At 38.5% G+C, this 26,246-nt stretch overlaps 4 protein-coding genes across 5 annotated transcripts; 3 read left to right on the plus strand and 1 right to left on the minus strand.

Moving 5' to 3' along the window:
* The first annotated feature begins 636 nt into the window (after positions 1-636).
* Positions 637-5,025, plus strand: serpine2 (serpin peptidase inhibitor, clade E (nexin, plasminogen activator inhibitor type 1), member 2). The gene is made up of 9 exons (XM_061280896.1): positions 637-880; positions 1,877-2,150; positions 2,227-2,445; positions 2,521-2,718; positions 3,343-3,541; positions 3,628-3,725; positions 4,172-4,258; positions 4,349-4,432; positions 4,530-5,025. Exons 2-9 carry the CDS (start codon positions 1,883-1,885, stop codon positions 4,565-4,567), a joined length of 1,191 nt encoding a protein of 396 aa, XP_061136880.1. The 5' UTR covers positions 637-880; positions 1,877-1,882; the 3' UTR covers positions 4,568-5,025.
* An 828-nt stretch (positions 5,026-5,853) lies between these two features.
* Positions 5,854-16,031, plus strand: wdfy1 (WD repeat and FYVE domain containing 1). The gene is made up of 12 exons (XM_061281024.1): positions 5,854-6,074; positions 8,462-8,529; positions 8,642-8,715; positions 8,887-8,941; positions 9,535-9,685; positions 9,759-9,871; positions 11,313-11,439; positions 11,677-11,782; positions 12,200-12,301; positions 12,387-12,517; positions 12,607-12,715; positions 13,118-16,031. Exons 1-12 carry the CDS (start codon positions 5,938-5,940, stop codon positions 13,175-13,177), a joined length of 1,233 nt encoding a protein of 410 aa, XP_061137008.1. The 5' UTR covers positions 5,854-5,937; the 3' UTR covers positions 13,178-16,031.
* Positions 16,032-16,087: 56 nt separating this feature from the next.
* On the minus strand, positions 16,088-21,337 carry dhrs12la (dehydrogenase/reductase 12-like a). Its single transcript, XM_061281025.1, has 10 exons — positions 21,190-21,337; positions 19,778-19,911; positions 19,074-19,156; positions 18,891-18,986; positions 18,686-18,767; positions 18,553-18,614; positions 18,251-18,355; positions 17,984-18,074; positions 17,013-17,150; positions 16,088-16,814 (listed from the first exon to the last, which is right to left on the minus strand). Exons 1-10 carry the CDS (start codon positions 21,243-21,245, stop codon positions 16,699-16,701), a joined length of 963 nt encoding a protein of 320 aa, XP_061137009.1. The 5' UTR covers positions 21,246-21,337; the 3' UTR covers positions 16,088-16,698.
* Positions 21,338-21,886: 549 nt separating this feature from the next.
* ap1s3a (adaptor related protein complex 1 subunit sigma 3a) lies at positions 21,887-25,988 on the plus strand. 2 transcript variants are annotated; one of them, XM_061281026.1, is made up of 5 exons: positions 21,887-22,018; positions 23,770-23,948; positions 24,314-24,422; positions 25,044-25,181; positions 25,271-25,988. In XM_061281026.1, the coding sequence occupies exons 1-5, from the start codon at positions 22,016-22,018 to the stop codon at positions 25,307-25,309; spliced, it is 468 nt and encodes a 155-aa protein (XP_061137010.1). In that variant the 5' UTR covers positions 21,887-22,015; the 3' UTR covers positions 25,310-25,988. The 2 variants fall into 2 exon arrangements, with proteins under 2 accessions (XP_061137010.1, XP_061137011.1); XM_061281027.1 differs by having other exon boundaries at positions 25,274-25,988.
* The last annotated feature ends 258 nt before the right edge of the window (positions 25,989-26,246 follow it).

Here is a 26,246-nt window from a genome sequence, read left to right on the forward strand (position 1 = left end):
CACTTCCTCTATGAGTGTTTGTTTTCACAAGACACATTGTAGCATCCCAGCTGCTTGCATAATCATACACCCTCAAGGACCACCCAATCTCAATAAAATTGTAAAGTGATTTACAAGACAATAATATATAACCATAATAGCATGTAAGTGCTAACCAAACGGTCCTTTTTTTTTGTTTTTACCACCATACTGCTCCACGAGCTGATAATACCGTCATGTATGTAATTCATTCCATCTTGTCATGGAGCCTATACCATGAATTTAGAAGAAATGGAAAGTATTTTCCAGTGCCTTATTCATATTCTGCTGTATATGTTCATTTTAAAGGTCCCTTGTACTCTTCGTATTCTATTTTCATTCCTTTATTAGCAACAAGTGAATGTGATAAATGTATACAATGTATATAAAATAGTGACAAAGGTCTTGGTGGCTCAGCAACACCACTCCACCCTGAGCACACAATGCGAGACCATCTTCAATTTTGAAGTTTAGATACATTTCCATAGTCAATATTTGGGATGAGGGAAGTTATGTTTGCAAAGAGAGCAGAGAAATGGGCCTAAGGCAGGTATACGTCACAAATGTTTCTTTGATCATTAAAAGGTTCATTGAATACTTTTATTTTGAACGATTAACGGATGTTGTCGTCGCAACTTTTAATGTTTGGTTTGGAGGAGGAGTTGAGTACCTTTCCGTTAAAGTAGTATTAAAACGGCTTTGTTCATTTCCCACTCGCGTTTTCTTTGAACGATTAGCATTTTAGATTTACTTCTCACACGTCTGTAATATTTTGTTTGAACGGCCGTGAGACTTGAGATTTTGGTGGAGACAGTTCTAGTTTCACCTGTGGGGCAAGAGCAGCACGCGTCTTCGCGTCATAGTAAGTTAACGTCGTTTAATTCTACCACGTTACACTTGGCAAAACTCCGTTGAGTCACTCTGAAGCTTTCACTCTCAATTGCGCTTAAGCCAAGTTAGGTAAATTGTCACAAACAAAACTGTCTAATCGCTTCAATTCTGTTTTGTTGGTTTGACTTCATTGTAAAAATACATCACGTGAGAGTCGTTTGGTCAAAAGGCATGTTTTCTTGATGGTACCACCAAACGTTATGAATAATACCTTAAAGTAGAACAAAAATCATGACAGATAGTGATCGTAAAAAAAGAGAAGCTAGAACTTGAAAAAACAGTGGCGCAACAAAATGTCACGTATTTTCAATCACAGGTAAAAATGCCATCCATCTAAAACACTTTGTATATTATCCCGTCATGTATTTTCATGAATGCTAATATTTTAATGAATCTTTATATAATATACTGTATGAATTAAAAATCAACCATGGCATTTCACGTTGGTACTTATCGGGTTAACTCTTTTTAATATAATTGAGCCGATACCACTATAAAGTACGGAAGAGGATTGACTTTTTTTCTCAGAATTCTAACTTTAAAGTGCTGTCAATGGTGACCCAGCACTGAGGTCAAATGACCTTGTTAGGAGAAAAGAGATTTTTACATCCCCACATCAAATACTTATCAGGAAACGCACACTAAAAATACTGCTGTGTTCATTTTGGTGCACCCCCTATTGCTACCTTATAATGTTGCACAGCAACTTCAACACAACACCACCCCAAAAGCAGATTCAATTGTAAATTTAATACAGGAAAATATATTAAAATATTAATATAATAAGTATAATACCTCTACCTGGCTGCAGCATTGGATTAAAGCATATATTAGATAACCATAAAAGAAAATGGTTTGGTTACTGTGGTTATCATATGCACTTCAAAAATTAAAAACACAAGCCCACTTTGTATCTACCAAATCAATCTATGCCTCTCATAACATATATGTATGTGTTTTTGTCAAGGTCAACATGAGGTCCCTTACATTGCCGGTTGCCTTTGCACTGGTGATCCTGTTCTGCCATACAAGTGCGCTGTCCCAAGCGCCTTCATACGGGGAACGGGGATCGGAACTTGGTATTCAGGTGTTTCAGCAAGTGGTCTCCTCCAAGCCCCTGGAGAATGTGGTCCTTTCCCCTCACGGAGTGGCCTCTGTTCTTGGCATGCTATTACCAGGAGGTCATGGACAAACCCGCAAACAAGTCCTCACTGTGCTGCAATACAAAAAAAGTATTAAAGGTCTGTAAGAATTTCTGCACAAAGTTGTGAGAAAGGCTTGTAATTTGTGTTCAGCACACATTTTTGATTTGCTCAGGACCTCACAGATTGTTGAAGAGACTGCATAAGGACTTGACCACCAAGGATGCCGTTCTCATTGCCAACGGCCTTTTCAGCCAAAAGGGCTTCCCCATGCTGAAGAGCTTTGTCGACACCAACAAAGCAAACTTCCAGACTGAGAGCAGGAGCATGGACTTCGGTCACCCTCAAAGGGCAGCAGATAAGATCAATGCCTGGGTCAGCAACAAAACCAAAAGTGGGTCATGTGAAATGTAATATCAGCTTGACCAGTAATTATGAAATTCATTTCTAATGCTCCTGTTTCATCCAGGTCACATCACAAGCCTCATCAAACCAGATATGCTGGATTCTGCCTTGACCCGCTTGGTCATTGTTAACGCCATCTACTTCAAAGCCTTATGGAAGTACCGCTTCCAGCCGGAAAACACCAAGATGAGACCCTTCACTGGGGCCGATGGCAAAGTAATTAAAGTTCCTATGATGTCCCAGCAATCAATCTTCAACATCGGTAAGTTGTGGTGATACGTATTGGATTTTTGTAACGCGACCCCAGTCTGAACGGCCAGGTCGCATACATATGCATCATTTCCCCCAAATACTTTTTCTTCTTCCTCCCAATTCGCTTTTCTCTATATAGTCCGTGTCCCCTACACATGGTAACATATTTACTTCTGCAAATATTACGTCCAATTGTCGTTTTGGTACCTTAACAAGGTGGGAACACAGATGTGTTATAATTCCACTTGATTTGGATGCACCCTCAAATTAAACCTCAGAGTCTGATCTTGATCGCTTCATTTCAAATCAGTTTTGGTATCGTATAGAGCTCTAAAGCTGAAAATTGTCAGCGTCTAGGTATTATTATTTTTTTTTATAACAATACAATGTTGTATCTTTATCAGAATATGGTCATTTGGGACATCACTATGTTGAATTGAATAGATCAATAAGAATGTTTATTGATTGAGTAAATTATTATTGTTATAACTGTTATATTCAAACTTTGAGATTAGTGTTGCTACAGTTGTAGCTGCACATTAATACTTATCGATATTATGCTGCTATTTTTCACTTTACCGTTCAATGTCTTGATAGAGAAGTAAATGGTAATAAATGTTCTTTCATTCATCAGGCATAGCCAGCACTCCTCAGCAGGTGAATTATAGGGTTATCGAGCTGCCCTATCACGGCAACACGACCAGCATGCTCATCGTTCTACCCACTGAGGAGGATGTGGATCTATCCCAAATCATCCCACACATTAACACCGCTACTGTGCAGAGTTGGAGAAAACTGATGCACATGCGCAAAGTGCACCTACTCATCCCCAAGTAAAATACATTACACTTGATAAGCCACAGTTACAGCTTGCATAGATAAAAATGGCAAATGTGTGGATGTTTGTGTATGTCTTTAGGTTTTCGGCGGATGTTGAGGTAGACTTACAGGCCCCCTTGTCGGTGCTGGGCATTACAGACATGTTCCGTCAAGACAAAGCTGACTTCAGGCATCTGAGTGAGTGAAAGTTGTGTCAATCCTATTCCTCATATGACATGTTATTTTTATATCTAGCAATTTTAGTTGGACATGAGCAAGGTTTGAAAATATGAAGAAAATGTTGGCTGTTTACTGCTGCGGGCTTGTCAGACCAGTGTAATATGTCAGTAAAGTGTGAAAGTGAAGCAAGTCATTTCCCCTTTCCAGTAGTTGAGGAAGCTTAGATGCACTATTGCCGCACTGTGCTGCAAAATTATAAGAGGACATGAATATTCTTTTCATTTCAAACCTGCACAATAACTTTTCCCATCCAAATCTTCACCAGAAATGTACACAGTAAACTTTGCAGAGCACAATAGTCGTTAGATTTGTCTTTTTGTATATGTGTGTGCATCTGGAATTAAATATCTGTCCGTCCGTCTGGCTGTCTATCTGTCTGTCTGTCTGTGTGTGTGCTGCCTCAGGTTCGGAGCCTGTATATGTCTCCAAGGCCCTCCAGAAAGTCAAAATTGTGGTGAATGAGGATGGAACAAAAGCATCAGCTGCCACCAGTAAGTGTTTTGCTGAAACTGCTGTGTATTTATTTGGTCACTATTCTTTTATGAATAGTGGTTTTTAATGCTGTTTTCTCTTTTATTCAGCTGCAATTTTGATGGCTCGGTCCTCTCCTCCTTGGGTTTCAGTGGACAGACCTTTCCTGTTTCTTATCCGCCATAACCCATCTGGTACAGCACTTTTCCTCATCTTCATATGTGTTAATCCTCCTATAGTTACAATGCTCATTGGTACAAGGAAGATGCATTATATGACTTGTGTCCTCAGGTACTCTCCTCTTCATGGGCCAAATCAACCAGCCTTGAATCCAGTGCTCTATGTGCACCCCCATCTAGTGGTATTTTGGCAAAACACGACTTGCTTGCATGCACACAGACAAGCATACACACTTGAGCTGTAGATATTTGTTTTATTGCCTTTTGTTAGTCATTTTCAGAAATGCATGATCTGCCTTAACTTTCTTTTCTGGCTTTTTATTGTATTTTTTTTAACATATAAATTGTTTTTTTTTAATGGACTTTGAATGTTATTTGTGTATTTTATTAACTGTGGGGTAGCATAAAATGTCGTTTCTATTTTATTACTTTTGTCCATTTCAATAGATATGACTCCAGTCCTTGTTAAGTTATGGAGTTGCATGTCCAAACTTGAGGTCTTGTATACAGTGTTTTAATGTTGAAAGTTATTTACTTTTTTGAGAAATGTTTCTGTTGTAATTCTTCATTTAGGAGCAATAAACACTCATTTATAAACTCAGCTAAAAGAGATTGTCTTGGTGAGAACTTGGTAGATCTGAAAGATTTTGAAGCTTGACCTATATTTGGCACTTGGATAAGGTGTGATCCATCCTTTTGAATTTGATAGATCTCATGATCCGTTTTTATTTATTTATCGGTATTGTAAATATCTGGATCACCTTTTGTTTTTGTAGTTTATTTTGCCTAGGGCCACAGCCATATAGTATGAACTCATGCAGCAAATATTGGAATCACATTTGTCTAAGAATTCAAATAAAAACTAATCAGCAGTGCAACCGAAAGGTTTCTCGAGCAGCTTCATCAAAATCGAGTCATTCCTCTTAAAGAAGTTCCGAATCATAAATCGTTTCGAGCATCTCATTCAGTGGACAAGCTTAATTGCTATATATGTTGGCCTTTTCTGAGTGAAAACACTAAAGAGCATTTGACGCAACCTATCAGACAATATAGGAACAAAATGTGTAATCAAACATGCACAAGACAGTCAAATGTGACTGAACCAATAAGGTACACTATGAATATTACAAAAAATACATAAACGTATAGTACGTAAAAGAAGAAAATTACAATAATAAAAACAATGTCTGGTTGATTTTCGAAATTAATACAATTTCCCCTGCTATAAAAGAATGTTTGAAAAACAATCATTACATGTGGCCTATGGAAAACGAAACGTGTGTGAGTGTGTGAGGGGGGAATCTCAGAAAAGAAAAAAAAGGGAAAATACACAATAGTAGTTAAGTCGACTTGTATAAATCATTATTTGTAGCGATCATCACGCGGCATGGTTTGCTGGGCGCATGCCTTGCAGTCATTACGGTAATGAGAACAGCGTCTCTGTGAGTCAGCTGATCCTCCTGGACTGGGCGAGGAAGAGAATTAGCAGCAGGAAAACATTGTGGCTGGCTAGTTAAACCATGGCTGCGGAGATCCATTCGAGGCCCCAGAGCGCCAGACCAGTTCTTCTGAACAAAATCGAGGGACACGCAGACGCTGTCACGTTTGCCGTTTTAATCCCCAAGGAGAATGGAGTGATCACTGTCAGCGAAGACAGGTGAGTTTTCCAACCTAGCTAGCTTATGTTAGCTTTATTGAAGTAGCCTGCGGGTTCTCTCTATTTTGTGGCGACTAGTTAGATCCTGCAAAAGTGGTCAAACTAATGTTCAAGGCAACTAAAGCAGACCTATAAAACTAAAATTTTAGCGTGGGTAAGTTAGTGAAACCAATTTATCTGAATACAACTCAACATTAAAGATTTCCTTTGTGAAAGATAGGACGCTTATAAAATTATTATTAGGCGCTGATCTTTAATTGCGTTCGTATATTTGTTATGAATCTTCGACTTTGACATTGAACAGCTAACTGTAGCAGTAAACAAACCCGGTTTCTGTAGCAGTAAACAAGTCCGGTTTCCTTTCCATGTGTTGCCATTTAATCCCTAAAATCGATGCCAGTATGTTTCAAATGTTTCGATACAATTGTGTACGTGTGTGTGCGCGGTTCTACAAGCAGCCTTAAAGGAACGGCCACGAGCAATGTCCCGTGAAAATCACATTTTAGGCTTACCACAGATAATGCCTTTGATTATTTGTTATACAACGATGCAATATAATAGCTGCGTGCAATATGATCTGCAGCTGTTATCTCGTTTAGTGAAATAGTCACATTTTAAAACCGCTAGCAAACTAGTTTGCAAGTGTAGGAGAAGCATAATTATTTAACGTAAATGGCAAGTGGTGCATTTTGCATCACACTTTGTTAATTCTGCAGGGAAACGAGGCGACGAAGCCATTGACCTCTGGAAGAAAACGGTTTCATCAGTTTTGAATGTACCTTATTTGACTAGTCCAACATTTACTCATTTTCATTTGGACGTTTTTTCCTGTATGACTCAAATTAGTTAATATCAGTCTATCAGCTATTTATATTTATTTACTGTCTTCTTAAAGTTGTTCTACAATGAGGACTGAATAGTTGACAGTGTACGGAGAAACTTTGGATGCAGAACAGTGGTTCTCAAATTGTAAAAGTAGCACATCAAAATGTTCCTCTCCAAAAAGCAACATAATTACAATGGTAAAATTTGTCCAGCATATTATCACCAAAAATGATGCGGAATAATATTGCGAACCATGCTATGTACAATTTGAACATGAATAGTGTGCTTAAAGATAAGGATTTTTATTTTGCCTAATTGAATGTTTTAAAAGCAAGTTAAATGCAACTTTATTGTACTTTTGTTAACTTATGAACTGTGCTTAACAAATACTATACTGTGCTATATTGGAATAGAATACTGCAATCCACACTTGTCCATGTTTATAAACCCTGTCAAAAATCTAAATTGGAGCTTTTGACCATGAATTTGCCCCCTTTCTTATGTAATATCCCTATAGAACAATAATTTAAAAAGAAAAAAAGGTCCAAAGGTACAACTTTTTTTTTCTAATTACCATAAGGTCAACATTACCCGTACATGCTCAAATACAAACGTAACAGGCCAATAATTTTGGGTTATAAGTTTCTCCTCTACCATCAACAGGCCTCCGACATAATTGCGGCTGGAAATTTGACCACTCTTTGCAGATGCTGCACAAATCTTCTCTAGCTTTGAGGTTCAGCTTTGGAAAAACAATTTAAAAAGTACTTTTGATATGTCTTTGGCATCACTGTCCTGTTGGAACATCCACTTGCGTCAAGGTTTCAGCAGCCTTCATGTTGATTTGGTGATAGTCTTCCCCACTGGTGGCCCTAGAATGTATTGTTACTACCACCATTCTTGACAATTAAATTAGTACAATAATCTCCGGTTGAAAAGCTTCATTTTCATTCTCCTAAACATACGTATGTGGGTAAATAACAATCATTGTCTTGTTCGATCATAAAATTGTAGCCCAGAAGGGATTTGGATTGCCTTTGTGAGCAGCTGCAAATTTCAGTCGAGCTTGACCGTGTCGATTTAGAAACAGGAACTTTTTTTTCTTGGTTGGCACACTCTCAGTCCATGGTGATTGATTTCTGTCACCACAAAGTATGCTTTCAGCTCTTTAGTGACACCCCAGTTGGACTTTACTGTAAAAGTAAACATACAACAAAAATAATTACACTCCTTTTAATATTCAAATACAACAGCTGTTTTCTTTTAAAAAATATTGCTACTGTTATCCCTAAAGTCACTGTAAAATCCCATTGACATGCTAACAAGTAATTAGCATTGACCTCTGGGGGTGGTGCGTTTAAATAACAAATATTCACACGCAAGTATATCTTTCACTTTGCCACTATTTTATTGGCAGTGTATTTTTTCAAGTTATAGTTAATTTCAGAGTTCCAACACATCAAAGCACAAAAAGCCCAAAACGCTTTAAAGCATAGATCATTAAACAAAGGGAGCCATAATGGTTTGTTTTCTTAAAGTTGTATCCTTCTTTTCATTTCCAGAAGCATTCGCGTTTGGCTAAAGAGAGACAGTGGTCAGTACTGGCCAAGTATATATCACACAGTCTCCTGTAAGTAAGATTTTGAAAATGTCCGTCCATTCTCCAGTATCTAAAAAAAAAAAACATAGCACAATACACCATGTGCTAATGGTGATGATTTCCTTATCTTTCCATGTTTCAGCTCCCTGCTCATGTATGTCATATCACCATGACAGCAGACGCATCTTCATTGGGCAGGACAATGGAGCGGTTGTGGTGAGTGGAACATCCTCAAAACAAATGGCCTTGTTGTCATTTCAGGGTCAAGCTTTGTCTTTTGGTTTTTCTTTCCATTATTAAAAAGAGGCTTATTTAAACAGCGCTCCTCCTATTGCCTTTGAGGGTGGGTTCGTTATTTGACTTGAAACTTGTTCTTTTGCCCTTAAGGAGTTTCTCATCTCTGAAGACTTCAACAAGATGAATCATGTAAAAACATATCCAGGTAAGAAGTTTTGAGAATGAAGCACTTCAATGCGATCAATCCGGGGAGACCGAATGTAATTGCTGGCCAAAATGTTGTCTTTGTGTCTATACATTTATTTTAGTGTGAGAAGAGGTTGTCGCCGTAGTGATGGGAAAATGAAGCTTGATGAACCAGTTGTTGTATTCTTTGACTCCTCTAGATGACAATGTTGGTTTAAAGTGAGGGTTTTAAGAAATGGCAAGTCGGTGGGCTTTCAGCTCTTCGGTGAACAGAGAGTGCCATCTAGAGGTCTAACGAAACACAACAACGGGTTCATGAATCATCTTGAAGCTTCATTTGCCCATCATTAGTTGTCGGAGGTTCTCTAATTATGTTTATGTATGTATTATAAGATTACGCTTTGTGGTGGAGTAAATAAAGCTGTCAATCAATCAAACATTTTTAAAAGGACAAAGTATTTTACAATTGTGTCTCAACAGGTGAGCCATTTCCAGACAGGTGCTTATCTTTATTTGCAGATTGGTACACTAAGTGACATCATTTAACATAATAAAAATGTATAAATGAACACAATGTCAATTTGCAAATGTCCGTGCGTGTGTGTTTTGCAGCTCATCAGAACCGCGTTTCAGACATGGTGTTTACCCTGGAAAGCGAGTGGGTAGTGAGCACTGGCCATGACAAGAGTGTTAGCTGGATGTGCACCCAGAGTGGAAGCATGCTGGGCAGACACTATTTCACTTCCTGGGCTTCCTGTCTACAGTATCCCTTATTCATTGTTTTAATACAAGAACCATTTCTTTGAATACTTTGAAAGCTTAACCCCCCTACTCAGATATGATCATGAGACTCAACATGCCTTTGTTGGCGATTACTCAGGGCAGATTACACTGTTGAAGCTGGAGAAGCAGACATACTCCGTTATCACTACACTGAAGGGCCATGAAGGTATGCCACACAAAAAAGCACAATGTATATATTTGTGTACTGAAAGTGTATACTACACTCCCGTTCAAAAGTTTGGGGTCGCCCAGGCAATTTAGGGTGTATTCAGACCAGAAAAGTCTGTTATTCCGCTTGTTTGGTCCAGACCAAAAGCGGACTTAATTTATTTTCGTTTGGTGCTGTTCCTATTCAGACTGTACATTTTGCAAGTGAATTATATTTTGTAAACACACCCAGGCCTGTGACGATCTGTGCTCACAGTATTTGAAAATTTATTTTGTAATGCTGTATGCTATTTTGGAAAATAAAATGTTACCTGATCATTGATGGAATGATCAATGGAATAATCAATTCTAGAAAATATTCATCATTAACAGTCCTTCTATCATCGATGACATTTTCATTTCCATCAACTTGTTAACTATTCAAATGAGCCTTGTGGCTTTTTTGAGAAACTCACTTGAAATCACATGAACGCAAAGTGTTTCCGTAGTCTTAAGTCTTACTGGTATGGCCGTCTTTTAACGCATGTCTTATTGTGTAAAAGCCAAAGATTGTGTTTAAAATTGTGTTTAACCACGGCTGTATTTTTTTACAGTTATGCAGTTAGGCATCTAATTACACAAGCTAACAGTTTGCTCATGACACATTCATGTTGACAAATATTTAAACGTGGCAGTAAAAAAGCCTCACAATTCAAATGCATTCTGTTTTTGTTTTAATGTCCTAATCAAAAGTCCAGGGTATGATGCTCTGTTCACTCCAGTACGAGCTCTGTTTTTGTATAAAAAATTAATGAGTTAAATGATTAATCCAGTCATAAAATTCCAGCAGAAAAGGTCTAATTTTATTTGTTCTCACCATTAAGTTAAATTGACTACTGTTCTGAAAATTTCAAGTCATATATTTTTGATAAAGTTAAACATATGAGAGAATAACGGCTACCCTTTCTTACTTATGCTCATAAAATTACAACTTCATTCTTTTGTGGGAGTATAAAAGTCTCCTGGCACCCCGCACTATTTTATTTTAAGACTTGTAAATAATTGATGTATTCAACACTATTTATGTTTGTAGAAAATGAACAAGTAGTTCAAGCGTTTGTATTCCCTGTGGACAGGCACAAGTTACAGCTACTTGAGCTGTAGTTGCATTTTATGCCAGCAGATGACAGTCTTAAACCAAAATGCTCAAAACCAAAATGTTTATTGTACTGTAACTTGTAACATATGTGATATAAATAACGGTAAATTTATACTTAATAAATAAAAGAATTCAGACAAATTAAGTAAAATTGGATAATTTCCTGCAACACCCCTGATGATCTCATGGAACATTTGGATGTTCTGGTTGGTAATTACTGGAAAGAAGGCTCGTAAATGTACACTAGGTGGCGCCAAGAAACCAACTGTTGCTGAAAACAGCTCCCTCTTACTCTTTTCAGGCAGTGTAGCAGCCTTGTGGTGGGACCCCAACCAGAGACTGCTGTTCTCAGGTGCCTCTGACCACAGTGTCATCATGTGGGACATAGGAGGACGCAAAGGACGAACCTTATTGTTGCAGGGACACCAGTAAGTTCAGCAGCCTCGCTTTAAAGTGACTGAAATGTTTTGAAAGGTGTATGCACCACATGATAACACAAGTTGTCTGGTTCATAACACCATGTCTTCAAAAGATTCAGAGCAATTTTGAGCACAGCAAAGTTTGCACAAGTGATTGTGCAATAGTTCATGAATGTTTGCACTTGTGACAGGGAAATGTTACATTACCATAAAAACTGTGATGGAAATCTATTCTCCAACTCTCAGTGAGCGTGTCCAGGCACTACGCTATCTCCAGTTTACCAGGCAGTTGGTGTCATGCTCAGCTGATGGCGGCATCGCAGTGTGGAACATGGATACAACCAGAGAAGAGGTTTGCATCAATAATATATTTATGACGAAAGTTATCTGTGACTAATCAATGGCTCCTTTGAAGAGCAGCTTTCTAATTATGAGGAGCATTTTTTTTTTTTTGCATGCTATTCTTGTGGACGTGAAGCACGGGTTTAATTAAACGATAAAAATGCGACAATATCACAGGGGAGTTGTAGGGCTGCAGCTGTTGAATATTTTATTCATGTGCACTGCTAAAAATTCGATACAATATTTGGATTTTTTTTTTCCCCGGCATAAAGTACAATGGTGAATGCAAAAGAGAAAAAAATCCCTTCACTGAAAATAAGCCACAAATTCATCGGTAGTCAGAATTAACAAAACCCAGGTTTCGCAGACCTTCCGTACAATAACATGAACCTTGCACTCTGTTACCTTGTTTCTTCTGTTTCTTCAGGCACCTCAGTGGTTGGAAAGTGACTCATGCCAGAAGTGTGAGCAGCCTTTCTTCTGGAATGTCAAGCAGATGTGGGACACTAAAACCTTGGGGCTCAGACAGGTAGCAACCATTGTTGTGCACTTATTGCTTTGTTCTCGTCGTGTGTCATTAGTATGAATGTGAATGTGTGTTTTCTGTGTCCTAGCACCATTGCAGGAAATGCGGCAAAGCTGTGTGTGGTCGCTGCAGTTCTAAACGCTCCACGTTCCCAGTTATGGGCTTTGAATTTCCAGTGCGGATGTGTGACACCTGTTTTGAGTCTATCAAGGAAGAAGAGTGAGTCAATTGTTGTGTAGATGTTTTTAACGTAGACAAACTAGAGACGAACCTGATGAGTTGTGCATTTCTTTGTGTGTGTTTTATAGTCGAACACCATTGGCCACATTCCATGAGGGGAAACACAACATAGCCCACATGGACATGGACCCATCCAGAGGCCTGATGGTCACCTGTGGAAATGACCGCATTGTCAAGGTTGAAAATGTTTTTGTTGTTTTTACTGTGTATGATTGATAGTGCTTAAAACGAAGGTCTTTTGTGACTAAACTATATCTGGAACTGTGCTCTATTTTCGTGATACATTAAATGAGTATAAACAGTTCTTTGCATCTTTGCAAGCTGTATTAGACTGTAAGGAATGCATATGCATTGAGGAATTGTGGAATCTAAAGCAGGTGTTCGCAAACGTTTGATTTAAAACTAAAATGGAGACACCAAAGCCACCACATAATGAGTGTGAATGAAAGACCCTGAGGTTAAACACACTTTGTCTTGATGATGATTACGGTTAAGTGCCGTAATGATGTCACACCGAAAGAGTCACATCTTCATACTAGGTGAAGTTCTTGACTTGTCATCGGGTGTTTGTCTCTACAGATCTGGGATATGACGCAGGTGGTTGGCTGTAGCTTAGCAACAGGCTTCTCCACACGCTGATTGGTCCAGTCCACTCCTCTAGTGTCATGGAAACCCCTCTGTACAGTGCATCATCGCCATCATGCCTGAACCCTGCAGCTTCTGGGGGATGTGCACATGTGTGCGTGTGTGAGTGAGTGAATGAATGTCAGTAGCGTAGGTCTACGCGTCCCTTTTTTTCCTTTTTCGTTTTTGCTTGATCCTTTGAAATGATCTGTGTCACTACTTTATTTAGTTCAACATGTATATGAATGTATGTGACCCCACACAGAGCACTAAGCACAATTGTGTGTGTATGTAAACGTGTGCATGCGCCCTAATGGGAAGAGTGTTATTAGTGTTTACGTTTAAGATTTCTGTTCCTTTTGACAAATGTTGACAATGGTCAGTTTTTTTTTTTTTTTTATCCTTGTACTGTAATCTTAGGATTCACAAATTCCTGACCTGCCACACCTGTAAAAACACACAAATGCTTCCGCTGCATATTTTTTTGCAGTCCACTAACTGTGTCATACCCAGTAACATGTATAACCACTACATCTGTACGAATCCTGCTTCATGTTTAAAATGTAAACAATTGATTGGAATTACTCTCTGACCCCAATTATCAGTAACCCCCCCCCCCCCCAAGCTTTGTTCTGTCTTTTTCACCAGAAGGCCTTAAATCACTCTCAGGATGTTTTACATCAGTGAGTTGTCACTGGGTGGGTGTTACCATGACCACTTTGTGCAATTCAGCCACAAATCATTTATTGTGTTTACTTGTGTACATTTTCAAAATTGTGTACACCATAATGCAGCTGCTGTGATGCTGACACGCCCTCCTCCCTTGTGTTGATTCGAAGTGAGGCAAGCAAAACTAGCGTTGCTATAGCAGCAGATCATCTTTGCAAAGTCTAACACTGATTAGTAGCGGCGTCAACAATGCTGTTGCCGAGATGGATCAATAGACTGTTAAACTCAAGTGTTGAGTAGACAAATTGCACTGTTCGTAAATTGATTTATCACATGGTGTGACACTGATGGCCAAAACTCAAATCACTTCTGAGACTTGCTAATAAGATAAATTCATTGAGCTCAATTGGATTTTCACCACAAAGGCAAATAGTTAATCGAACCAAAAAATGCTGCACTTAACTTAGTTCCTGGCTGTATAAGGGCTTTCAGTCTTCCTTCAAATAATTTAAAGACTAGAAGCGTGAAACGTGTTCAAAGCCTTTTACAGTTCAGTACCTGTGATTGTCCCCATGCACTCTCGTAATGAACTTCTGGATGTCTCTTCTTTGGGTTTCTTTGTTTTTCTTGTTCATCCCTCCTTACTCCAAACACTTGTTAACAAGGATTCCATTTGGGAGGAAACTCATACCTACACAGAGTGAAAGAATAGTTGGGGTTTGTAGCGATCCTATAAATGGCGGCTGATTTATGCCTTATTTGGTTCTGAAAAAGTGAACACCATATATTCCTGATCACATTCCAATTTTTGATGTGTGTGATTATATTTGTAGTAAAGTATTTATTATCTGTGTAAAATGTTTAGTTATGTTTTTTTTCCTTATTATATGATTACAAACTTTATAACAGTATATGGTATATTCCATAACCATGCTAGCATAAAGTCAGAAGCTTACCTTGGTGGAAAACACTCCGCCTTTCACAAAATGCGAAGAAGGAATGAAATTGAAACTTAGTCATGTATTAATTGTTGGGGTAAAAAATAAAATACCGGACATTGAAGATTTAAAGACTTACCACTGTAAACACGGGAAAAATTGTACTAAATGAAATTTACTGTATTCAATGCATTATCCCCACTTTCTGGATTTGTATTTATTGATTAATTTTGATTATCACTTTTTGTTAATAGATGTTGACTGCCCTTTCTTTAAGCTTTCAGAATCTATTTTCAAAAGGAGACATGCACTCTGCAAACAATCGGTGAAATCTATATTCAATTTTGGGGAGCTTTCTGTTATATTAAATGCAGAGTGCAGCTTTCCTTACCATGCAGTGAAGCGAAAGCAGCTCGTTATAGATATTGTTAATATAGTGAAGTTGACTAAACATATTATTGTTAAATATAGCGACTCCTAAACCCTTTGAGTGACTGTTTTTGACCAGACTGCAAATTGAATTAAGCCCCCACCAACTCATCAGATATGTTGTTTCACTGTCTTCCAAGGAGTGTGCAGATTCAAGCTGCGGACACCATACCAAACACAAATGCTCTTTTTTCCTACCAACCCAACTCCTGTTGCAGTGTTACTGCTTGGGAGGAGGGAAAAAAGGAACTGTGACTAATTTAGAGCATCTAATATAAAAAAATAGAATCAGACCTTAAAATAGCAACAAAAATATTCTTGTCATTCACTCTGCTATTGTTTTCACTCCAAAGAATTGATGCTAATATTATGCTAGGCTTTAAAAATCTGCAACATCCAAAGGGTAACCAGGGATGCTGATCAATAGTCAAAGCTATTTTCTCATGTGCTAATAACGTGTCTTGCATTCCGAGCAGTTCATGCTTTGAGGGCTGATCAGTGGCGGGCTTCCATATCCAGTTTTTGTCCACTTCCTAATGGTTATTTGCTTCCGTGACACCTAATGGAACACTTAGTATATTTGAAGTGCTTCATGTTTTGTTTTGGTCATGAAACCCAAGAAAGGTTTTATAAGTGGTAACTGTAACCAGATGAGTCATCTCACATGATTACCCTACAAACCCTTTTTATGGATTTCTGTGTAATTTCACATTTTATGTTTGCAGTCTGCTTGTAAAATAAAATGTTAAAAATGCAACAAGAAGCTCATTTTTAACAAACGTTTCAATGACAATGGATTATTGCTTGATAATAAATGACAAATTACAATGTTTCATCATTTTTTTCTTTTGCTGAGTAATTTTGTGAATAAGAAATCACTCATTTCTCCTTCCATTTTTGTCATTTTATTTGAGAATACATTTCCAAATTTAAGTTATGTTAGTTAAGAAGCTCGTTGTCCAGGGTGCTGGCTAGATAATAATCATGAATACGAATATTGGCCACAATTACAAAATGCATCTGTGCTGCATTTAATGGCCAGAGATATCACTTGACTCCAGTTTGAATTCAACCTGACACACAGCAAGACGACAAACAAAAAGAAACATGTCTGTTAGTTACACATATAAACTAGACACAAGAATGAGGTTGAACACATAGCTGGGTCTGTGTCAATAAATAGTGGCTGAGACTTTGGTCTCATCAGATTCCCATCTGATTGACAACTTTCAAAAGTCACAGTGGGTTTGGGAGACTTGGTGAAATGTCACAGAAGACATCATAAAACAATCTTTAGTTAGAGTCTATGACACAAAAGTAAAACCAAAGTTCTTTAATCATCCAAATACAATCCATGCTTAATTGTGTTTTCTTAAGGCTGTCTTAAAAGACATCTTAAAATTATATTATGCAGGTATGGGAAAGATGGGCCACAGGTTGGCGACTTGATGAGTATTACTAGTGTTATTAGTGCGTGTGATCTGGTGGTCTCCTTCAACCTTAATGTGGTTGGAACATCTTGGCCAAGTCATCCAGTGCAGATATGAGTTTCTGCTCCTCCAGTGGGGAACTGTGGGTCCAAGCCAGTGGCAGGTGGGTGGCCACCATCCTACGGTCTGTGGAAACACACAAATACAAGATTTTATGTGAACAGGAGGGAAATAAAAGTAAAAGGATGTTAACTTGGAAGGTCTTTTGTTCTGAAACCCCGAACCCAATCCAATGGTTTGGCGTTGATAGGGCACTCGTAAATTAGTTAAACGTTGTTCATAAGTCCAAGATTCCAGTCAAAGTATCTTTTTCAAGAGTCTTACCCTGATAGAAGCGACCGCTGGGTTTGCCAGCGGCAGCCTCAGACACAGCCAGCCACACCACAGTGTCCGCACCCTGCTCCGGGGTCCGCAGGCTGTCCTTCATGGAGCGATGGAAGTCAGGCATGGCGTTTGCCACCGCTGATGCAAATACATGGCGGAAGAAGGGAATGCACGTGTAAATATTTAATCAGTGGAATCTGTGATGAGAATCGGGTAATGCCTTTCTCAAACAATTCATGGCCTAACTGTTTTGTGAAACAATTTCTCTGGTGTGTCAGGGTACAAAGTGACACTTTTGGTGACACCGTTTGGTGACAATGAATTTTTTCCCATGATTTAAATACAAAGTACAAAATCACATGATCACCTTTGAAAGTTTAGTAATACATTTGTGTGAGCTCTCTCTTAGACTACAAAGTAACCATATTTGGTAACTTCAACCTAGGTATGAATTGACTATTAAATGGCAAGAGCTGTGCGTTGACTCCCCTTGAACATGAGTTTGAAAGCGATGGGTTAATTCTAAACACAGGCTTATTCCAATTACAAGACAAATCCTTGTTAATTTCACTCTGCACTTGCAAAGATTTCAGATTTTTTTTCAGTGAGTTATACAAGTAATAGGGGATGATGGAAAAATATTTTGAAATTAAAAATAAATAAATTAGCTTCCTTTTTTGGAATTAAAAAGAGTAGATCAGGCTTTTTATGTCCATCTTAACCAGGGGTCTTCAATCCTGGTCCTCGGAGGTCATTTTTCTGGATGTGTTTTTATGTAAAAGGAGGTTAAATTGAATGATCAATGTTTATGTCTCCCTGCTGCAACGCACCCGATTCAAATGATCAGATAATCAGCAAGGTCTGCAGAAGCTGGATAACAACCCTAATTATTTGAAAGTTTTATTTTTTTTTGCAGTATGGAAACAGGGTTTAAGACCCCTTATTTAAACTAGGACTTGTTATTGATGTACCAGGAGTGTCGACCCAGCCGGGATGCATGACAGAGAAGTGGATGCTTGGATGGATTTTTGCAAGCTGTTCCGTCATCACCACTTGCTGCCTCTGCAAATAACACAAGCACCCAATATAAAACAAATACCAGGTATCATGTTTTTAGCATCGTCTTCACATTTCTAGAACTGTTAATCAGGATTGCTTTTACTATTTGTCTTTCCCATGGAACTGAATTATTTCACACTTCCAGTATGAGTTGCCAGATGTACCGACACTGGTCATACCTTGTGTTGGGCGTAGACCATGGCGCCATCATAGCGGCCTCTCTCGGACTGCAGGTTTCCTATTCTGAGTTTCTGTACCAACATCCCACCTGATGACACAGTAATCTGCACAAGCAGGAATGGAGATATAAATGATGGTGGATGACCTCATCAGAATATGCACCTTACAAGGATTGTCAGACAAACTTGGAGCACTTATGAAAAAGTGCTCATTTATCAAGTCAGTACACATCATTTTAATAAATGACTTGTATTTTTTTTTCCAACCCTGTAGATTAAAGACAAACATGTCTAGGACTCACCACTTTGGGATCCGCACTCTTCTCCAGCAAAGGAATGAGACTCTTGATGAGAATGTAAATCCCTGCAAGAAATAATAAGGATGAAGCATTCCACTGTCACCATTCCAGTTGCTAACCTGGTCGCAGGACTCACCGAGGACATTGGTGGCAAAGGCCTTCTCGAGTCCTTCCGTGTTCACTTCCCGCTGACTCATGATGCAGCCTGCATTATTAATCTACACATGATCAATCACAATCAAGATCTAGTAACACTGCACAGATGTGATATGAAGATGAAATTAGGATCTTTTTAACAAGGAAGTGGAAATAGAATATTAATAATCATCATAATTTCTCACCAGAACATTGAGAGCTTTGTACTTTCTCTTGAAGGCCTCAGCAAAGTCCCAGACCTTCTTGGTCTCAGATAGATCCAGAATGTGCACATAGATCTCCTAGGGTCACATTCAGATTTTATGTGGAGCTTTTCTGTGTCCTTATTTACAAATGTTTGGAGTAACTCAAGTCTCACTATACCGTACTTTATTTCCTGTCTCCTTGACAAGTTCAGCCCTCGCCTCTTCAGCTTTGTCCTTGTTCCTGCACACCATGTGGATGGTTCCACCTGTGGGAAACATTTTATTTATACATTTTTCTCTCTATATCCAATGTATTAGAACACTCCATTCTAGACGAGACTGTCTGTGCCAGATGTACCAAGATCATTTACACAATGTCCCTAAATTCCTAGATACGGGATATGAATAATTGAACATCTGTTCATTTCCTATACTGATTGTCCTTATTAAGGTCGCGGGTTAGCTGATGCATATCACAGCTGATTTAGCAATAGGCATAGTGCACCCTGTACCAGTAGACAATCTTTTGCAGTTTATTTTTTAACTAAAAGAACTCTATATATTTTTCTTTCTGTAACTTAATACATCCATTCAACATTAAACACTTTCTGTACTGCTCATACAACAACACTAAACACTTAAATTTGAAATTAGGCCAGCGTATAAATAAATAAATAATCATGGGTTTAACTCAATGGTGACATTCTAATTGTAGTGTATACATTTCCTGTTTATGGAAGTGGCAAAATAAAAACGAGTTCTTATGAGACACAACCACAATGGTTATTCCTGTTAATCATAGAAATGTTCAGAACATTTACGCAATAGTCAAAACCAGAGTATGTGATCCAGTAATGGAAGAATTAAATGTCGATAGGGGCTTGTACCTCTCTTAGCAATAGCCATAGCCGTGGCTTTCCCGATGCCACTGTTGGCTCCAGTTATCATGAAGGAGCGTCCTGCCAAAGAAACCTCCAGGTCCTTCTCCACAAAACGCTTGGAAGCTGACTCGAAGGCATTTCTATGGAGAAAGAACAAATACGTTTTTGCATCAGTGGCCTCTCCATGAGGACTCTTTATCTGGAACCACTTGTTCAGGATTTGCATTCGAATCAGCTTGCACTGTATTGAAACTCATGTGACAGTGAGAGAGAAAAAGTGGCTATATTCAGGTCAAAGGGGGTCAGTAGGCAGACTTGGCATTGTGTTCCGCCTCACAGTTTGACTGTACACACGAGTGAGAGATTGTGCCTGGCAGCGGATGTGACAGGAAGAGTTTGACGGTGACTGACAACAGGGATGGAGTATGTGCACGAAAGTGTGTGTGGTAACCATTGTCCTGGAAGCTATTGTTGAGGAAGGCTGCACAAGGCCAAGTGAGACTGAGGCAAAATACCCGCTCTGTTCAGTGGTGTCATGCAGAGAGCTATTAGTGCAGGGACAGAGCGGGTCGCTCTGTTGGAGAAGCAACAACACAGAACAAAGGGGAGAAGAAAAAAAAAAAAGCATAAAAGCACCTTTTCAGAAAACCCGAACCACTGTAATGAGGAAAGCCTCTGATGGGCTGTAGATGGACATAAGTATTGAGACACAAACCATTTATAGCTCTTAATTAATATTGTGTAAATGAAATGTATGGTTGATGTTACGTTTAACTGGCTTGTCACAGTCACGTTATTGGCGACGATAGAAAAATCAAGTTACAGTCGGTGATCATTTCTGTCATTTCGTCCTCAATTTATGTAATGTATATTTATGGCAGTTTAAGACGAATGTGAATGGTAGGAGGTCAGTGTCATATCGTAAACACAAAAAACATCTTTATTTTTTTTCAATTGATACGGCTCAGTCTCACACCTTCTTCAGAGATATAATGTTATCGCATTTAAAAATGAGAGGATTAATTTATATGAAGCAAAATAACTAACTGAATGAAATAATTTGCAAATTTTAATTTGGATGCATCACGACATAGGGTTCCATCTTACCTCTTTTCTATCACCCAAAGTATTTCACGTTATCACAAAAAGCATCTATAGTCAAAAATTTCTGTCAAAAAATCTGAAAATTGTTTCAAATAACGAGAACAAATTATACCCGATAACAAGATAGTTAGATATCTATATACGGACAGATAGAAATTAAGTAGCAATATTCAAACAACTGTCGTATTATTACTTTACTGTGTAACAAACCAAAAGCAAAGAACAAACAAACACAAAGAGCATCATCATGAGATGGGAATCAACTAAATTTAAATGAAACCTGGGGAGACAAAAATTGAAAGCATCAGTCATACCTGGTGAACTCTGTCATGCCCTTGAGGAACCAGGCCAAGTTGCGGTACAGAGACATGGTGGTGTTCTGGGTCTGGAAGCATCAGGACGTTCTGCCCTCTTCGCTCCTCTTTTGAGCTGCGCTCGGACACCACGTGGAACAGAACGAGCCTGCTGGGCCCACAACACCTGCAGCCCACTAGTGGCAGGCAGAGGGACAGCAATAAACACATTAACTGCTCCAATGAGGATTCCTGCACAGATGTCAAATATCAAACTATATTCTGAAGTAGAAGTACAACCCCTGGAGTAATTAAGTGCTGATTCAAGTCCTGTAGGTAAGTAAAAAAATTACTTTGAAATTTAGAAGTGAATTTTGACTCTCACTTACAACCCGGTTTGATAGGTTGGCACAAAGAAAAGAACTTTGCTTGTCAGTGATATTCAAAGGGCAGCAAAAGAGGATGTTTTTAGCTGCATGACGAAGATCCAAGGCACACGTTTGGAAAAGAAAGGGAAAAGTGGAACATTGTTGTGACATTGTCTCTCTCTCTCTCTCTCTCTCTCTCTCTCTCTCTCTCTCTCTCTCTCTCTCTCTCTCTCTCTCTCTCTCTCTCTCTCTCTCTCTCTCTCTCTCTCTCTCTCTCTCTCTCTCTCTCTCTCTCTCTCTCTCTCTCTCTCTCTCTCTCTCTCACACTGTGTGTGTTTGTGTGTGTGTGTGTCTGCGTGTGTGTGTTTACGTGTAGGTGTGGCGAAGTTCTGATGCACAATGTACCATACTGTCCGTAAGGACGTTTCTTCTTCTTGTGAGATCTAGTCCCATGATTCTAAAAGAGATTGAGAGACAAAATGGTGAGTGTGTGCTACACGGGTTCTTCTGCATGCAACAGTAGTTATTCATTTAAAGTTAAGGCAGTTTATATATGTCAGAATTCAATAGCTAAATTGCATTTCAATTATGTGGTATAAATGACAATAAAAGTTCTGATTGTCAAAAAACTAAAATAATCCCTTATAATAATCTAATAATAATCAAAGCAAAACTGTTAGCTGCTGGGAACGAAATGCGACCTTTTTCTTCTACATAAGCCGTCTTATCTTGTGGTAAGTGTTTACAGGTGCTCCTCAGGGCAAAGTGCTTTCTCGAGTCACTCTTTGCATTTATTGTTGTAGTGTATTGCAAAATGGTGGTGTTTGCCATTTACTAGATCAGAGGTCACCAACAGGTTGCTGGCAGCTTTGAAGAAGAAGAAATCTTTTGGGGGTTTTGGAATCATTAGATTTTATGACATTGCATTAATTAACACGGACAAATTTGTTGGTCCCTCTCTGTTAAAGAAATAATTCTTTGCAGTAAGAAAAGGAATCTTATCTTGGTATGCTCCATTTTTACATCTATGAACATACAGCTGAAGTGTCTTGCCAAAAGTGTCCAGTTTTATCATGTCTGTCCAAAGAATATTCTCACAAAAGTTTTGTGGCTGGTCAACATGCATTATTTTCCATTTTTATTAAGATCTCATTTCCATCAACTGTGTCTTCCTGGTCTTCCTCGGATTGTGTGACTGAAACTGATGTACCTTGACTTTGCTTCTAACCATTAAGTACTTTGAAAATTGTTCTGGGCTCTTTTGTTTCCATTTGTCTTAATCCTGTCACGCCCATGCCAGAGCACGCTCGGCCGGCAACTTTCCTCAGACACACCCCTTCATCACCGTCATGTCAGTCACCTGCTTCCTCTTGTTACCTTATGTATTTAAGCCCTGCCCGCGTGCCCGGTGTTCCTGTTCCTGTCGTGAGTCTCTATCCTGTCTGTGTCGTTGGTTCCCCACCTACCTCCCTTCCAACTCCCTTTCCCTTCAAAAAATCCTGGTTCAAGCTGCATTTGGTCACCCTGGCTCAACTCATTCCTGACAAATCCTTTCATCAATTTCTGCAGGTAGACACAGAAACATCAAGCTAGTTGGAGATGATCTAATATCCTCTACCTTCACCATGCTCTTCTATAGTTTTCTTTCTAATCTGCTGAAAAAACTCTCTTCTTCGCTCCTTCTGGTCCATGTTTATATTTTTCGCACACCATGACACGCACAGTAACTACTTATCACACTGCAGGGCACGCAAAGACAAACAACCATTCACGCTCACTCCTACAGCCAAATTACGGAGGCCAATTTTGTCACCGTGTGGAATATCCACAACACACTAATGTTTAAACTTTGCAGAGCTGAATTGTACTGTTTGATGAGTTCTGTTTTGTTTCCTTATATCACAGATGTCCAACTCAAGGCTTGGGGGCCAGATACGGCCCGCTACATTATTTTATGTGACTCGCAAAGACAAATTGGGCACCAAATTTGTGTGTCATTACTAGAATTGCAAATTGTCTTCACTTTTAATCTTTTAAAATATTTGAACAGTTTTTACTCGTCTGATTTGAAAATGAGTTTTGTCAGTTTGTTTTGTAACTTTTACTGTATGTAATATGAGGTGCTTATACATTTGGGTTGACATCTATAATGGCCCTCCGAAAGAAGCTATGACGACAATGCGGCCCGCGAACAAAATGAGTTTGACACCCCTTCCTTATATGCTCTCTACAGATTCGCTTCTTGCTGCTGTTCAGCAAGCAGGGAAAGCTACGTCTGCAGAAATGGTTCACACCATTAACAGATCGAGAGAAGAAGAAGGTGATCCGGGACATGATGACGATTGTGTTGGCCCGTACGCCGCGCTCGTGCAACTTCCTGCAGTGGAGAGACCTCAAGATTGTCTATAAAAGGTTCATATGCATGAAATGTAGAAACTGTTCATCTCACCTTGCAGACCAGTCTGCCATATTGACAAACCCTTTGCTCCAATAAGAAAGTCAGGAGATTGTGTCCCACCACAGATGTGCTGTCTAGGGAAAACATCTTGGATTCTCGTGTTAGTGCTTGGCATTGGAAATAAAACAATTGTTTACAAAGCTACTGATATACTTTTGTGTCTTTTTATCTTGGTGTTCTTTCCTTCAAACAAGTCTCGAGTGTTTCTATAATATTTTATGTGCTTGTCGTAAAGAAGTTAAGTTACCTTTTCAAGTCATGTCACGGTTAGCATATCAAAGTAGCTGCAATATATTCACAGTAATATCCTCCACTGCAGGTACGCCAGCCTGTATTTCTGCACTGGTCTGGAGGAGCAAGATAATGAGCTGCTGAGCCTTGAGGTGCTGCACAGATTTGTTGAACTGCTGGATAAATACTTTGGCAATGTAAGTACTGATGCATTGTGTTTTAACCAAACACGATGTGCTTCATGTCATTATAAAGCTTAATTTCTATGCAGGATGCATCTGTTTTATTGTTACCTTAGAAGATTGGACAGCGTGTTTTATGTAAGAGTCTGTTCAGTACAGCTGTTTCTTTAGATGCTGGTTAATTTTTTTACCAAGGTAGCGCATATGCAAAGTTTTTCAATGAACAACAGAACACAAAAGATTTCACCAAGTCTGATTTAAAATCCTGCACTTGCCAGACAGCTAAATTTGGAATTCAAATTACTGTTAATAAATTCCTCATGAATAAATACCCGAATGGCTGTCATTTAGGACATACGTACATCATGGCCATGTAAGACACTCAATTAGATAATTAAAATAACAAATGTAATCAATGATTCGGTTAGTAATATCTATATAAACGGCAAAGTGATTAGAAAATTAGCACTGCATGTTTTTAATGTTTATATGTATTGTATTTTTTTTACTTATATTTAGTATATATATACTTATATATTATATCTGTATACAGATATATTTTTATTTTGGTAAGTACCAATGCAGTGATTCCCTTAGAGTCCAGTGTGTGTGGTACATTGTGTTTTGCTTTATCAGGTGTGTGAGCTGGACATTATTTTCAATTTTGAAAAGGCGTATTTTATTTTGGATGAATTCTTGATGGGAGGCGAAGTGCTAGAAACCTCCAAAGTGGCCGTGGGTGTCTCTCTGCAGGAGGCTGACGAACTCCAAGAGGTGCAGTAAGCTTTCACACGCCCTCGTGAATGTAGGGTTGGAGAGAAGTGACTCATGAAAACATTTTTTTTCATGTTTTGTCATTGCAGCAGACAATGGAGGAATATATGAGCAAACCTATGTATTGAGCCTATGACAGACCTCTCCCACCTCAGGATATAAACCAAAACGTTTAAATCTGTGCAATATTTTCACTTTTTCATGAACCACAAAGTGCTTCTGTAAATTAGCATCCAATATTTTTTGCAAAAGCTTACATTTCAAAAAATTCTTCTTTTTGAAAGAAATAATTATTAACATACTATATTTACAAAATGTACTCTGTTTTATTTTGCTTCTTGAGAGGGAGGCTCTGGCTTCAAATCTCAGCTCGGTCTTCTTTCTTGGATTATTTGAAGATTAAGTTTTCCATAGGTGCAAAAATAAGTCTGAATGGTTGTTTATATATGGCTTGGAATGGATGTAAATGGTTGGGTAGATGCATGTTAAATTGATTCTAAAAAAACAGATAGCACTTTTATTCGTGTATGCAAGGACACCTAATTATAGTACAACTAAATATTGCATTCATAATTGCCCTAAAAATTTTACTACACTGTCTATGAATTGTTTCCAGTGTCTGTGCTAGTGGCTAAGATTTTATTTTTATTTTATTGTGGCATTATATCTTAGCTTTCTAGAAAAAAAATTCTCTATAGCTTTTATTCTTGTTTGCTGATTTGAAAAAAAATCTATGTTGTCAATGAGAGGAAAAAAAGAACACAACTCGGTAAGGAAAAATAAAGTCAATGCTTTATTAACCTCAAATATGTCACATATGCCCACATATAGGAAAGAATTGCCAACAAACACAAGTGAAAGTAAGGGGTCCAACACTGATGTGTGTGTGTGTGCGTGTTGTCAGGAGTGGCGAGTCACATGTACGGGATGTTGAGCAACTAACTCAAATTATTGTCAGAACACTCATATTTCTGCTAATAAATAAGATATTCAGTAAACCTACAGAGGAACCACAGTTGACTGCATATTTATATCTTTGAAAATACTTAATTTTTGTCTCTGTCC

Source organism: Syngnathus typhle, linkage group LG6, assembly GCF_033458585.1.
Source record: "Syngnathus typhle isolate RoL2023-S1 ecotype Sweden linkage group LG6, RoL_Styp_1.0, whole genome shotgun sequence".
In the NCBI taxonomy this organism is placed as follows: Eukaryota; Metazoa; Chordata; class Actinopteri; order Syngnathiformes; family Syngnathidae; genus Syngnathus; species Syngnathus typhle.